The sequence below is a fragment of the Suricata suricatta genome, chromosome 10 (assembly GCF_006229205.1).
Source record: "Suricata suricatta isolate VVHF042 chromosome 10, meerkat_22Aug2017_6uvM2_HiC, whole genome shotgun sequence".
Lineage (NCBI taxonomy): Eukaryota > Metazoa > Chordata > Mammalia > Carnivora > Herpestidae > Suricata > Suricata suricatta.
In genome coordinates, this window is record NC_043709.1 from 63,523,852 (window position 1) to 63,538,830 (window position 14,979).

The 14,979-nt window shown below is 56.0% G+C and overlaps 2 protein-coding genes across 2 annotated transcripts; both read right to left on the bottom strand.

The window, feature by feature from the left end:
* Nucleotides 1-999: 999 nt before the first annotated feature.
* On the bottom strand, nt 1,000-4,937 carry AQP6 (aquaporin 6). The gene is made up of 4 exons (XM_029954254.1): nt 4,353-4,937; nt 3,405-3,563; nt 3,050-3,130; nt 1,000-2,400 (listed from the first exon to the last, which is right to left on the bottom strand). Exons 1-4 carry the CDS (start codon nt 4,713-4,715, stop codon nt 2,188-2,190), a joined length of 816 nt encoding a protein of 271 aa, XP_029810114.1. The 5' UTR covers nt 4,716-4,937; the 3' UTR covers nt 1,000-2,187.
* Nucleotides 4,938-11,350: 6,413 nt separating this feature from the next.
* Nucleotides 11,351-14,973, bottom strand: AQP5 (aquaporin 5). The gene is made up of 4 exons (XM_029954507.1): nt 14,602-14,973; nt 13,369-13,533; nt 12,875-12,958; nt 11,351-12,084 (listed from the first exon to the last, which is right to left on the bottom strand). Exons 1-4 carry the CDS (start codon nt 14,962-14,964, stop codon nt 11,899-11,901), a joined length of 798 nt encoding a protein of 265 aa, XP_029810367.1. The 5' UTR covers nt 14,965-14,973; the 3' UTR covers nt 11,351-11,898.
* Nucleotides 14,974-14,979: the final 6 nt, after the last annotated feature.

Here is a 14,979-nt window from a genome sequence, read left to right on the forward strand (position 1 = left end):
CTCTCGTCCTGCTACGCCTCCCTTGGAGCACAGGCATGTCAGCTGCTCTCATCTCGGCTCATCTGAAGTTGTAACTCCTGATTTCTCCTCTTGATCAATTACTGCCTCCCCTCCTTCCCCAGTCATCTGGCCTCAGTCATTCATTCATCAAACTTATTGAGCACCCAGTGTGTGCTCTGCTCTGGGGTCGCAGAGACGATTTGTCTAGGAGCTTCAGAGCGCACTACAGGAGCTCCACCCCTCCTGTCCTCTTTAACTTTCTAGTTCTTGTTTCCTTCCTTCCTCTGGCTGCAGCTCGGATAAGCCCCCCTGGAGCTCCATTTTGGAGAATTCTAAGCTGGAGCTGGGGAGACCTTAGGGGGCTGTGGTACGGAGCTGGGTGACCTTTAGCAAGTCAATTACATCCTTCATACGCGCGTGCGCACATTCACACACACACACCCAGCTGTCCCTGCTTATGAAAGGGCACAAGAAGCCCCTGGGCTCTGAGAGGTTGTGAAGATGGATGAGTGGGGCCCGGCTTGGAGAGATGTGAATAGTACTCTGCACTGACAATATTATAGAACACTGAACACGGCTGCTGTGGCCATGAGCACTTGGGGACTCAGCTCTTACTCTGTCACCCTGCCCTTGAAAGACTTTGGTAGCCCCTCCCATCTCCAGTGACTTTCGAGACACCATGGAAAAGGACCTATCTTTTTTATGGATTTGGTTGCTGTATCTCAGGGTACCATGGTGATAGGCACCATAGAGATGAGAAGAACTGACTTTTATTGGCTTGTCTCTTTGTTTCAGTGTCCCTCCTCACCCCCCTCCGCACACACGAAGCTCCCAGGTCAGCAGAACCAGGAGAGAAGGAGGCAGGGCCCTGTGTAACTGGAACAGATGAAAGGAGAAAAACGTACTCTCTTTTCCCTCCCTCTCAATCACTGCCCCCCCCATCTCTCTTCTTCCTTCCTCCCTCCCATTACCAACAGCAATTGTATTCAAACCCAATAATTACAGTAACAGCTACAATAATCATTTATTGGGTTTGTTTTTTAAGCATTTTAACTTCCAAAAACATTTTCCAATCTCTTGTTTGTTTTCATTGCAGGCCCTGGGGGAGGATTATGCCCATTTTATAGCTGGGGAAGCCAAGGTCCAGGTAGGGCCCCAAGTCTTGGGGAGAGTATATTTACAGCAGCTTGTAAATAATAGCAGACCAATTGAGACCTAGTAGTTCTTCAGAGGCACTGAACGCAAATCTTGGTTTCTTGGGTCATTCCTGAAACCAAGGACTTAACTTACCATCCCTGGACTTAACTCAATAGCTTTTTGAGGATGTTGGTAGAACTGAGAATGAGGCTGGACACAGCTTGTGGCCCAGGTCATGGACTAGGGGCTGGGATAGGGACTCCCCTTCCCCTCCTCACCCCCCCGGATTGCTCCCATGAATGGGGCTGTGGGGTGGAAGGTGGGCAAACACCTGGAAAAGGCCTGTTCAGCCCAAACCTCCCTTGTCCATATGCTGCTCCTCTGCCAGCCCTAGGAAAGGCTCCTCTCGGCATCAGCGCTTCCCAAGGGTGGGGTCCTCTCCTGAGCATTTGGAGGAATGAAGATCTTTGGGAAGGGCTGTCTCTGTCCTCAGGAAGCCCCCAGGCTGAGGGCAGGTCGGTAGCTCCCAAACCATACCCAAGAGCAGAGGTATACCGCTGAGGAGCTCAGAGACTGTCCTGGGGCCTGATTCTTCTGGGAAATCTGGCTTTCCCCAAGGGTGGAGTGAGAAGTTGGGGTTCCCCGAGGTCTCTAAATCTCTTAGTGTCTAAGCTAAGTGGATGACTGGGTTCCAATACCCCAGACAAGGGGTTCTGGAGGCCCAGGATGCCCAGTAGGGTCCAGATGGATGAAAGAAGGGGAGGACAATCATGAATCCCCCAGCCTCCTTCTGCTCTGTCCCGTTAAGAGATGCAGGAGGAGGAAACTGAACAGATTTGCTCCCCAGACTCTTTTTATCCAGAAATATAATGCCAGGGATAGGGAGTGGCATTCCCTGCCCACCCTGTTAGGACAAGAGGCCAAGCCTCCCCATCTTTCCTGCCCTTATTCACCCCCAGCCCCACTTTTCTGTAAAACCTGAAGTCTAGTCCTATGAGGCATATTGCCCACCTAAAGGGCTCTCAGAATCGGGAAGGCAGGGACCAAGTTCTATACTATCTGACACACATTCCCCATTTCAGTATCCCCTGAACTGGAGTAGGATTCTTTCTTCTCGGGCTCCACGCCTGTCACTTTCTCCACTTCTTCAGTGCCCATGAGGATGACCAGTCGTTGGGCCACGGTTCTGGTATCAGGGAACAGGATAAAGTTGTAGATCAGTGAAGCCAGGACAGCTCCTGTCAGGGGTCCCACCCAGAAGATCTGCAGAGGCAGAGAGAAGTAGGCACCCTACTCAGGAGCTATGAGGATCATAGGGTAGCCTTGGGATCCCTGCCTGCCTCCCTAGTGTTAGCTCCATCTCCCGGGACCCCTTGACCTGTCACAAGGTGACAAAATCGAGAAGCAGGCATTCTACCTGCCAGGTCCTGCAGGTGAGGTGACCTTAACTTCAGTAGGGCGGGTCCAGTCTTCACCACTCCGTTTCCCTCCCCTCCCCTCACTTGTTCCAACCAGAAGCCCTGGCTAGTGCTGTTCCTGCCTCTGCTGGTGTGTCTATTTCTGTTTGTCTTTTTCTTTATCCAAGTTTGGAAACTGGTCCAGCTGGAGAAAGTGAATAAGGAAACAGCCAGGACTTGAGGCCTGGGCCAGGCTGCATCTTCTGCCCTGGCCCATTTATTGATATTCCACTGGGTACTCGGGGCTATGGAAGCTGGAAAGATAGGAAATACAAGCCAGGATACTCGCCTTTGTCTTCTGAGCTTAGGGAAACCTCCTTTGGGGGTGAAGATGACCCGTGGTAGGGGGCCTTGTCTCCCCAAGTCCCTGTGGACCCACTGCTGGTGAAACCCACAATCCCTGTCTCCTCTGCTAAGGCTCTTTTCACCTAATGGCCACCAGTACAGGCTCTCACCCAGTGGACCTCGAACTTCCCAAGGATGATGGCGGGGCCAAAGGAGCGGGCCGGGTTCATGGAGCAGCCAGTGAAGTAGACCTGGACGGGGGGTGGGGGGTGGGAGGCAAGTGGAGATTTGGGGTGTGAGGAGGCTTAAAGCAGACCTGGGAGTGGACAGCTGCCTCTGCTCTGGCTTAGAGCCCTGGCATCACCCTTGGGCACTGCCATATCCTGGGCCCAGACTGTGGGAACACAGCCTCAGCCCAACACATGAGAGGCTCAGGGAGGGACACTTCCTGGCCTTCAGGCCCCCACAGCCTCCCCAGGAAGGAACCAGTGTGTGCATATACACAGTGCCCTCTTTGCCTCTTACCCCAATGAGATGGCCCAATGCCACAGAGATCCCAGTCATGATAGCTGGGGAGCCCGATGCCTGGCGGCTGTCGGTGGAAGCAAAAACACAGAGCACCAGCTGCAGGGTCAGAACCAGCTCCACTGCCACGGCCTGGCCAGTTGAGATGTTGCTTCGGACCTGGGTGAGGAGGCTATGCTGGAGGCAAAGTGGGCTCTGCCAGGGGCTGGCGACCCCATTGGACTTCGTTTGCTCACCATGAGGAGGTGGCGCCTCACCACCACCAAGTCCGGGACTTAAGGAGATGAAGAACCAGGGACAGCTGTGCAGTACCGTTCAGGTCAGCCCTGGACATTGCTCCCCGCAGAAAATGCGTGACACCCATCCTAGCCCATCGGTTGTTTGGGGCCAGTAGCTGGCGACAGGCTCAGGACTGGTGGGGAAGGGAAGGCTCAGAGCAGCCGGGGTGCATGTTTTCAAGCAGACTGGGAGGAGACCGTGGGTAGCAGTGGAAGGAGGAGACTTGGGGAAGTAGGTGGAAGGATAGATGATTAGGGGAACCTGGGGGAGTGAGGCCTCAGGGTGCTGCGGAAGGAGGAACGTGGGAACACAGAGGAGCAGGGCACATGGGGTGGACCTGGAGAGGAAAGGGCAGGCCAGCCCCTCTGCATCACCCCAGCCCCCCTTGCTACCCTGCCCCTTAAATGCCTGGTCCTTCCCTGACTCCTGCCCTTAGTGCGGCTTCTCTCTGTTCTACCTGTTCCCTATACCTTAACCCCCCTCTCCCGTGCCTGTGCTAAGGCCACAGTCTGGTTCCCCTGGGTCCCAGGGCCCAGCCCAGAGCAGGTAAGGAGCACACAGTCAAGTTATCACCTCCCTGTCCCCTCTCCTCAGGCCTGGCCCTCCACCCTTACAACCTGTGTGGGCATCCCTTTCCTGGCCCTGCCGGGTGCCCCTCCTTGCACCTACCATGTTAATCCCAAGGGTCTCTCGGATGTCTCCTGGTATGACCCCATAAAGCACCGCGGCCCCCACAGTGGCCCCCGCAAGCTGAGCAGCCACATAGGCCACGGCTCGGGGCAGGGAGATTTGGGAGCCTACGAGGAAGGCCAGGGTCACAGCAGGGTTGATATGGGCCCCGCTGGCCTTCCAGGTGACCTGCACAGCCATGGCCGTGACCAGGTTGAAGGTGATGGCGATCTGTAGCACGGTGGGAAGGGCGGAGGGCCAGGGCAGACTTGAGCCCACACCAAAGAACACGTACAGCCCTGTGGCCAGGAACTCGGCAAACAGCGCCTTGCTGATAGCTCTCCAGAGCTGGCCCGCCAGCATCCTGGCCAAGCCTCGCCGCCTGACCGCACGATGTCCTGGTCCTGCTGCCTTGGCTGCCGGCTCTACTCCTGGGACCTCTTGCCTCTGATCTTCGCTCTCTCCTGGCTGGCGTCTTGCTGGCCTGCTCTGGCTGTCTCACTGTGTTGAGGCTCCTCTGGCCCCCACCTGGTCAGACTGGCAGGGGGCAGGCTGGCAGGATTATATGTGTCTGGGTGGGTGGGAGGTGTGGGCTCATCTAAGGAGTGGTGCTCACATGCTTGCTCCACCCTAGGCTCACCTGACAGCTGGGGGAGGGGTCAGCCCCCAGGCGCTGAGCCGGAACCTCCATTTTTCCAAGCTGCAGGCAGAGGCCCGGCCCAAGGGCAGCAGGTACAGGAGTCATGGTGGCAGGGGATTCCTGGGTGCTCACATCCCGATGTCAGCTCAGAGGCAGCAAGCTCACCAGATCCCCAAGTCCAAGGCCTGCTTCGGAGGGTCCTGTGCAGTCTCAGAGGCCCCTGTTCTCCTGGCCCCCTCTGCCTGCAGGCTCTGCCTCCAGATGGGCTCACACTATTCTATGTGCCATAAACCCAGATGTGAAATGAAGCTCTCTCCCCCATTCCCACCTAAACCCCTACTCATGGAAAGCAGGTGGGAACAGAGTCAACTTTCCGAAGGACATGGCCTGTGTGGGTGCAGAGGGGACAGGGGGAGGAAGGGCCTACTCCACAGCTAATGAGACGACATGTATGGCAGTGGAGATTTCCCCTGCCAGCTGGGAATTTCCACTGGTCCTTCACTGGCGTGTCCTTGCCCTTTTCTGTCTCCCTTGCCCACCTCCTCCCTTTCAGCCCCTCTCTCCTCCACTCTCTGCTCTCCTCCTTCTCTGGGACCTGAACAATTCTGCTCAAGCCTCCCAAACAGCCACCAAACCATTTTTGTGGAGTACTGGCCCTGATGTCACCCATGCCCTGCCCTTTTTTTTTTTTAATTTTTAAATGTTTTTTAAAATTTATTTTTGACTGAGACAGAGAGCATGAGCAGGGGAAGGGCAGAGAGAGGGAGACACAGAATCTGAAGCAGGTTCCAAGCTCTGAGCTGTTAGCACAGAGCTCGACACAGGGCTCAAACTCATGAACTGCGAGATCATGACCTGAGCCAACTTGACCTGCCACTTAACGGACTGAGCCACCCACATGCCCCTAGGCTGTGCCCTTTTGACCCCAGCAGCACATCGAGGTATTTTCTCAAAGGTGCTCCCTGTTTAAATAACAGTTTTTGTGTTTTAACCACACTGGGGTGCTCCAACCTCGCCCCTCCATGGGCCCCTCCATGGATATCCCCCGGTTGTCCTTAGGCCCCTCAAATGCAGCCTGTCTCAGAAGGAGACCCTCATCCTCTCTATGCCCCGCCCCCAATGCACTCTTCCTGTTTCCTCCAGCTCTGCTGGCGGCACCTGGGAAGCATCCTTGACCCTCCTCTCCCTCCTGTCCCCAACCAATAACAGCATCAAACCCTGCTGACTTTGAATCCTAAATATTTCTTGGCAGTGCCCTCTTCTTGCCACCCCTGCTGCCCTGCGGCCTTTAACCATTCTCTCTGTCTGCTCCCTCACTCAGCTCCAATCAATTATCCACACTGCAGTCCGAGTGATCTTTCTAAAATGCAAATCTGATCCTGCTGTTACTCTGCTAAAATCCCTTCAAAGAGTCCCTCATGCCTGGCCTACAAGGTCCTCTGGGATTCTGTTCCTCCTACCTCACCTCTCCCCACTCTCTGCTTTGTCCTTTACCCTGTGGCCTCACCAAAGGGCCAGTGGTTCTGGAACACTCTGTGCTGGTCTTTCCTTGGCAGATGCCCTGTCTTCTCCCCAGAGAGCCCTTCCTACATCCTTTGCTTGGGTAACTCCTAACTCATCCCTAAGGCTCAACTTCATGTCCCCTCCTCTCCTGGGTGAGGGAGGGCCCCTCTGTGTGCTCCCACCACACCTGGGCATTTCCCTACACTCCAGTCACCACAGAGTGCTGCCATGGTGTTCCCGTGTCTCCTTAATGAGGCGGTGAGTCCCTCAGGGGGCAGGAACCAAATTTCGCTCATCCCCACATACAGTGTTTTGCACAGGGATTAGCCATAGTTGGTGCTCAGTAAATATTTGTTGAGGGAATGATGGATGAATAAAAGCTTCTTGACCTCCTGGAGGCAGGTGACTTTCATATCTCCTTCATTTCAGCCAGCTGTCCTTACGGCCTCATACCTGTCTCACCTGGGACTGAGCCGTCTGAAATCTGCCAGTGGAATGTCCCTCTCTAATTACAGGCTCTGTCCATCCACCCTCTCTGTTCTTCCAGCTTTCCTGGCCTCCCCCGCCCCTCCACTGCCAGATCCCCAGGTGTCCATGCCCCACTGTCCCGGCTCCCTGTTCTCTCCGCCCCACCTCCTGCAACTCTTCATTTCATTCTCCTCGGCAGCCCTCTGCCTTGATCTGCACTGCTGAGCGCTGCTGGAGAAACTCACCCATCCGTGCAGACTGCTGCCATGACAAGTCCATGGTCTCTGGCCTCAGCGGGGGGCCGCGGCTCTGCTCAGCAATCCTTAGGCCATCCTCAGTCTGCTCTCTCCCCATTCTTCTAAGGCCTACTTCCAACCTTGCCCAAGCTCTCCAAGTGCCCCTGTTTCAGCTTTCTTCCAGAGGACCAGCTTCCCTTCTGTCCCACCTAGTAAGAGACACTCTCAGGCAAGACTTCTCATTCTTCCTGCCCAGCCACAAACTCACCTGTGGATGCCCATGCCCTCACCTGCTTCCCTTGGGCCCCGAAGAAGAGGCAGCCTTTCTCTTGCATCCAGTCGGGGGCCCCTCCTTGTGCTCTTGGCTCCCTTTGAGCAATTAGGACCTTCTCAGGGCTGGTCCCAGTCTCCTCTGGGGTTTTCACTTCTCCCTCTCCTGGCTGCTTCTTGATAACAGACCTGGGTAATCCTGGAGTAGTAGAGAGACCATGGGTTTCTTACGCCTCTCCTCTTTCTCTCCCTTTCAAGACTGCTCAGGTCTAATTCCTCTCTGAAGCCTGCCCTGAATTTTCCTCTCCAGCCAGTGGCTACTTCTGGCTTCTACCTTCTTAGTGCCTCCCCTATTCCAGTGTAGACTCCCATGCTTGCCTGGTATAAAAGAGGCTTTCAAAAAATGCTCAAGGAATGAAGGAATGTGGCCACAGGGGTAGGTGGGTGACATTCCTTCCTGGCTCGGTGGGTTCTCTGCCTAGGGGCTGTCCCAGGGAACCTCAAGGGCATATTTCTCTTTCCCTTGCTGCAGACAGGGCCTCAAAGGGCTTCCCTGTACCTTACCTAGCTTCGGTTTCTGCACCTGTCTACCAAGCAGCACTAAAGCCTAGCTGTTGAGAGCCTTCGATAAGACAATACAAGCAAAAGCAATTGCACACTGCCATGTATACTTCACCCCTGACCAGCATGTAACTTCTGTGAGCAGTTTCCCCATTTGTAAAAGGAGATAATTCCCACTTCCCCATGTGTCATCAGGGGTAAATGTTCTGACACTTAGAAGAGTGTCTCTGAGCCAGAAAATGTCGCTGTTAGGATTGCGCTTCCCTCGCCTCTCTAGGGAGATGGGTGTGAGCACTGAGCTGGGCGGGGAGGGGTCCTGGTTGTTGTGGCAGCTCCAGGGCTAGTAGCTCCTGGGGTTCCTGCTCTGGGCTCCAGAGGCTGAGAGAATCTAGTGCAGCAGTGGCTCTGGTCTCCAGCTGGCCTAGAGCAGAGCCTTCTGCCGCCATGCCTGGCCCAGAACAAGGTCCTTCACCCCCTGAGGCCAAGTGGGCCTTAGCCAGGGCTTGTTCCCACTCCAGTTCCAGCTCCAGCCAGCACCTGGGCTCTACTGCTAGCTCTGAGGTCCCTTATGCTCAGAGGCTTTTTGCCGAGGCCCCACACCTGGCTGCCTACAGATGCCTGTCAGGTGGCTGTGTGCTTTTAACCTCCTACAGGCCTATCTCTAGGTGCCTCAGGTCACTGCGGTGTCTGTCTCTGTCAAGGAGTGGGGTGTGTGCAGGTGCATGTGCATAAGGGGCAGTGTGAGCTCTGACTGAGGTCTTCTCAGCTTGGGGAATGGAGAGGGAGCAAAAGGGAGGGGGAGGAGGGACGTACTGGGAGAGGAGGGAGAACGAAAACACACAGAAAACACACCAAAAACGGAACGATTCAAGGCAGCTTCCCTCGCATCATCTCACCAATCCTCCTGAATTGTGGAAGCCTCATCCACACCTGACAGAGGAAGCTGAGGCTCCAGAGGGGCTTCGAGGGCCAACCCTCCCCTTAACCCCTACGTCCTTTCTCTGCCTTTACCCCTGGCTCTCCTCCATCTCCCCATTGTGTCCCCAAGTCCACCTTCCTACCTGGTGAAAACCAGCAGCCCCTGGGTCGAGAGAGGGAGGAAGCTTCCCATAGGAGAATCAAGGCTCTTCCCGGGTTCCATTTCCAGGTGGTGCACAGGGCAAGGGGTGACTGAGCACGTGTGTGCTTGGGTGTGGCGCACACATATGCCTCTCTGAGAACACGGAGCCAGGCTCCTAGATCTGGTCCTTCCTTACCAGCCCTGTGACAGAATGGAGGTGGGTTGATGTGGCTCTTCTCACACACATATACACACAGACACACAGAGTAAGAAGTCTATGTCGAGAAGACACAGCCCCTTGGTTATAAATGAAGGTCAGTGTAGATGTGCAGGGTTACTGTGTGCGTGTTCTTGTGTGCTCAGGCTTCTGTGAGCTCGGACTAAGCCGCACGGATCACACACCAAGGAACACAGCGCCCTCTGCTGGCCAAAAAGCCCGCCGCTGCAACTTGTCAGCCCAAAGCCCTTGGACCTCCTCTCATCCTCTGGCTAGGTCATGTGGGCACCCCACCCACCCCTGAAGACCTGTATCCCATAAGCCCACCGCTCACTTCCTAATTCTCCCCTCGGGGCCCATCCAAAAAAGAAACGCAGGTCGCTGGACTGGAGGGAGAGGCCAGCCTCCCAGCCGTGTCTGTGCCTGTACCTGAGTCATGTGGGGACGAGAGGGGAAGGGATCTTCTCTCCCCTGCACCCTCTCTTCTCCACCCCGATTGTGGACTGGGGGCAGCTGCTTCCTAGTGGCCTAGAGACCCAGGCCTGAGAGGTTCCCCTACCCCCAGGTGGCTAGAGCACGGACCCAGGACTCGGGTTAGAGGAAGCCTAGCAGCCGCGGATTCGGTGGACGAGGTCCCCCCCTGCTGGTCGGAGCGGGCATTTGCGGCTTGGCTCCAGGGTATGGACCAGAGGTCGGAGGAGACAGGTGAGGGCTAGGAAGTCTGCCCCTCCTCACCCACAGTCCCTGGGGCTACCGCTGGCCAGCCGGGATCCATCATCTCTCCTACCCTTTCTCAGCCCATCTCCCGGCCCTACTGGCTCCTTCTCTTCGGAGGCAAAAATGAAAGCCACAGGGAAACGTGCCCATTCCAGAGAGACCCAGTAAAACTCAAGTTCAAACACTCTCAGGAGAGCAAAGGCCCAGAACTAAAGTGTGGCTGGGGTCCCAGATGTGTATGTGCTGGTTTCTTTTCGCACACACTCTGAGGTGCCTAGTTCTGTTTGCACAAGCATTTTCCTTCCATCCACTATCTCATCTAATGCTCACAACAATCTATGAGGCGGGTACAAGTATCCCCATTTTATAGACAAGGTAATTAAAACTCAGAGAGACTATGTTACCCAAAGTTGCAAAGCAGGGTTTGAACTCCAAGCCAGACTCCTTAACTCTGACACAGGACTGTGTCCCAAGCTGCTCATCTGTGTGACTTCCACCATTTTTCCTACAGAGAGCCTACTGGTCCCAGGTATCTCCTCCCTTCACCTCACAGTCATTCCCACAGCAACCCTGTGAGGGAAGCATTTTTTAACCTTGTTTTATAGCTGAGGAGATGGAGGCTCAGTGAATTTAAGGCGGTTGCCTAAGGAGTGTCAGTGACAAGGGGACAAGGCCAGATAAGAGCAGAGCTACAGGCCCAGAGGGGAAGATGGTGGGAACAGCGCTGGCAGATGCCGGAGAGAGGGGACCTGGGAAAAGGCTGGGCTGGCTGTGGCTTCTGGGTATGCGAGTGGGGCAGACAGGCGGTTTCTCCCTCTGACCGCAGGCTCCCAACATGGCACCTTTATGGAATAGGGAGGTGTGGAGAGGGGAGTCCAGGGCTGTGGCTCCTCCATGATGACAGACACGGCCGATCACCCCCTTGGCATCTCAAGGGGTTGCCGGCTAGTTCACTTCTCTTCCCCCCTGCCTGGCACTCCCTGGCCCTGGTGCCAGGCCCTCCTCAAGTGGCCCAGGCTTGCCATAGCTGAGATGGGAGGGGCAAGCAGGCAGGCGGCTTGGTGAGGACCCCTCCTCTGCTCTCACTGCTCACTCCTGACCTCTAGCTCTATTTCTGTATTTGGTCTCTCTCCCTCACCCTCTCTCCTCCTGACCTCATCTCTATGACTCTTTAAGCCTCCCCTGGCCTCAGCCTCCATGTCTTTCTACAGAGAACCATGGAGATCATGGGGAGTGTAGGGAATGATGAGGAGGAGATAGATTGTGCAGAGGGACAGAGGTGATCAGTCAGACTGTCCCAAGGAAAGGCTCTGGGGAGAGACGAGGGAGAACATCATTGTCAGTGGTTTATTGGGAAGCCCCTACCCCGAACACCAGCAGCCCTGCCCCAGCATCCTTGAGCAGAAATAAATAAGGTAGCATTTATTGAACCCATCTGTCTCCCTCCTAAGGCAATCTGGGGAGGGGTAGCCTGTGCTGTCCTAGGGACTAGGACCCCTCTGGCTCTTGAGGAGGAGTGGGGGAGGGTGGGAGCTTGCAGACTGCAGGCCACCCCCCTCTTCCTGGCCTGGCCCCAGGGCACCCTGTAAAATTGGTGCTACTTTCACAGTCTGTGGTCTGACCTCAGGGCAGCAGTCTGCCCTGTCCCAGAGAGAGCATTCCCCATCAGACCCCAGTCTCTGGCCCCTGCCCCTGCCCGAGTCCCATCATGGGTTCCTGCTCCCATCCCTAACTGTGAAGCTGGGGGAGCCAGTGTCTCCTCTCCAGCCCAGAGGACCCAGCTGTGGGGGAAGGAAACTTTGCTGTCATATATATATATATGTTCTTCCCCCTGGGGTTCAGGGGCTGATGGTCTGGCCCCTGCCTGACACTGGTCAGCGGGCAGTCAGCTCCATGGTCTTCTTTCGCTCCTCTCGCTGCTCCTCCCAGTCCTCCTCCGGCTCATATGTGCCCTTGATGATGGCCACGCGCTCGCTCAGGCTCAGGGAGTTGGGGAACAGCAGGTAGAAGTAGAGGATGGCAGCCAGGATGGCCCCCACAATGGGCCCTACCCAGAAAACCTGGCAGGGACAGGGCAGCATCAGGGAGCTGAGTCTCGGGCCGCAGAGACCCATGGCTCCCCCTCCAGAGGACAGACCCATGACACTCAGAGGAGGTGGACATACAGACTTCCAGGCCTCCAGAGGAGAGACTGTATGCTGATACTCTATTCCCCAGCTACAAGGACATGGACCACAGACACTCAGATCCTCAAAGGAGACAGATCCCCAGAAGGACAGTACCCCTTCACCTCACCCTAAAGAGACACTAATGACCTTTCAAAGGAAACAGACATCTAGATCCTCAGAGAGACAAAGGAACTCTCCCTTCCACATAGAGAGAGAGAGAGACAGACCCCAAAGAGAGAGACCATAAGCTCTCAGAGGAGGTGACCGATAGATTGCCCAGAGGGACAGGCCCACAGGACGGAAGACTCTCTCAACCCCTCAATAGAAGCAGCTAAATAAAACATCAGAGAGGATAGACACACAGACACGCCACCTTCCACACGCCATCCCAGAAGGACAAACACAAAATCCTCAGAGATCAACACAGAGGAACAGAACTTCCCTTCCCTAGAGGGACAGACACACATAGTCCCCAAAGTACTCTTTGTCCTTGTGCTGGCCAAATCCCATCCCCTTCTGTATCCATTCCTTTCTCCAGCCACACCTCCCAGGGCCACCCCCAAGCTCTGGTTCCACAGCACTCAGACAGTCCTGGGAGCTCCTGGCCAGGTTTCCAGGCTCTCATTGCCAGGGAGCTGGGCGGCGGGGGGGGGGGGGGGGGGGGGGGGGCAGGCACACTCACCCAGTGAGCCGGGCTGAAGCGCTTCATGACCACTGCGGGGCCGAAAGAGCGGGCTGGGTTCATGGAGCAGCCAGTGAAGTAGATCTGGACAGAGAGGGAGATGGAGAGGAGGGCAACATGCCTGTTCACTCTTAAAGGCCTGGTCTTTCCCACGGTCACCCAGAAGTTCAGGGACTCAACCACATCTCTGACTCAAGTCTCCTGGTTCCTATAGGCTGGTGATTTCTCCCTCCACAGGTCCCTCCCCATGCACCACTCTTTCTTCTCAAGTCCTGTGCTTGAACTTGATTTCCTCCCTCCATCCCAACTCCCACTTACTCGCATCTTTCCTCAGGCTAGAGGAGATTTGGGGGCACCCAGCCTGCGACAGAGTACGGCAGCCCCATTCTAGGCCTTCACTGCTGGGTTCCTCAGTTCAGAGGGATGTTTTGATAGGGCCCTAGTATTTGCCTAAGGGCTTCCCATAACTCTAGCCAAGGGGCAGCATTGCTCACCCCCACAAGGTGGCCCAGTGTGACGGACAGGCCGATGGACAGGGCTGGAGAGCCCACAGGACTGGTGCGGCGGGAGTCCGTGGAGGAGAAGATGCAGAGCGCCAGCTGGAAAGTCAGAATCAGCTCCACCACCACAGCTTGGCCTTGTGTTGTGTTGTTGTTGAGCTGAAAAGGGAGGGTGGGTTAGAACCCCTGCCTTCTAGCTCTGTGGCCAGCGGCTTGGGGGATGGAGCTTTTGGCCTCCAAGGACACCGAGAGCTGAAGCACCTGGAAGCCAAGCTTTGCGCACAGAGGTCATTTGCTGATGAGATTATATCCTTCCACAGTGTGCGCAAAGCGCAGAGTACAGGCCTGTGGCTGAGGAGCAGAGTCTAAGGGGAGCCCTTCCCGGACAAGGTCCTGTCAACGGTTCTACCCAGTCCCAACCCCCACAAGCTGGCATTTACCCTCCCTCCTGTGGGCAGCTGCCCAGGTTGCCTGTTGCACCCCCTGCCTGCCTCCCGCCCGTGTCTGACCCGCTGCCAGTGCCAACCTCAAACCCGTCTCTCCGGTGGGGCTGACTCACGGTTTGACAATGGTCGAGAAAATCCTCCTCTGTGTTTGATTAATGAACTCAGTTTGCATGGGACATAGGGACTGAGTCTGGGGCTATGGGAGGGGTGGAGGCAGGAACCAGGAGCAGGAACCAATATACAACAGACCCTCTGCATTGACACTGTATTTGGGGGTTCACACGAATGGATTCTACATGTAATCCCTTTGGCACCTGCTGTGGTGGGTTATGGCCACCCCCGTGTAATGGCTGAGAAAAATGAGACCCAGAGGAGCCAGGGGCACCCAGAACCAGGGCTACAACCCATCTCTTCCTGATGGTTCCATGAAACCACTACAACAAGGAACAGACAGGCACAGGGAAGGTCCCAAGAGGAAAGCAAAAAATCAGGGTTGAGACAGGAGAAAGCCAGAAGTTTCCAGCAAGAAAGGAGGGACAGCAGGCAACAGGAGAGAGGCTTCTCAGAAGAACAGCAGGAGGGGAGTGGGCAGGGGGGGTGAGAATGAGCCAGGGAGGCTGAGCAGGGAAACACACCAGCCTGGAGATTCATCCTCCTGTCCTTCCTGGCAAGGGTGTACACTGGCTTATTCTGTGGCACCCATCCTGGAGATGGGGTATGCAGCCCTGGTCACGAGCCCACCCCAGGGTCCCTGCCCCGCCCTGGCCCCATGGTCACTCACCGCGTTCACGGCCAGATTGCCACGGGCATTGGACGGTGCCAGCCCATAGAGGATGCCCGCCCCGGCAATGGCACCCACCAGCTGGGCCACGACATAGAAGACAGCCCGGAGCAGGGAGATCTGGTTGCCCACTAGGAGGGCCAGCGTGATGGCGGGGTTGATGTGGCCGCCGCTCACGGGCCCCAGGGCCTGGGCCAGGGTGCCTATGGCCAGGCCAAAGGCCAGCGAGATCTGCAGGATGCTGGGCAGCGCCGACGGCCACTTGAGGGCCGAGCCAAGGCCGAAGAAGACGAAGATGAGGGTGGCCAGGAACTCAGCGAACACGGCCTTGAGGAAGGCCACGGAGCACACCTCTTTCTTCATGGTGGCCGCTGGGCC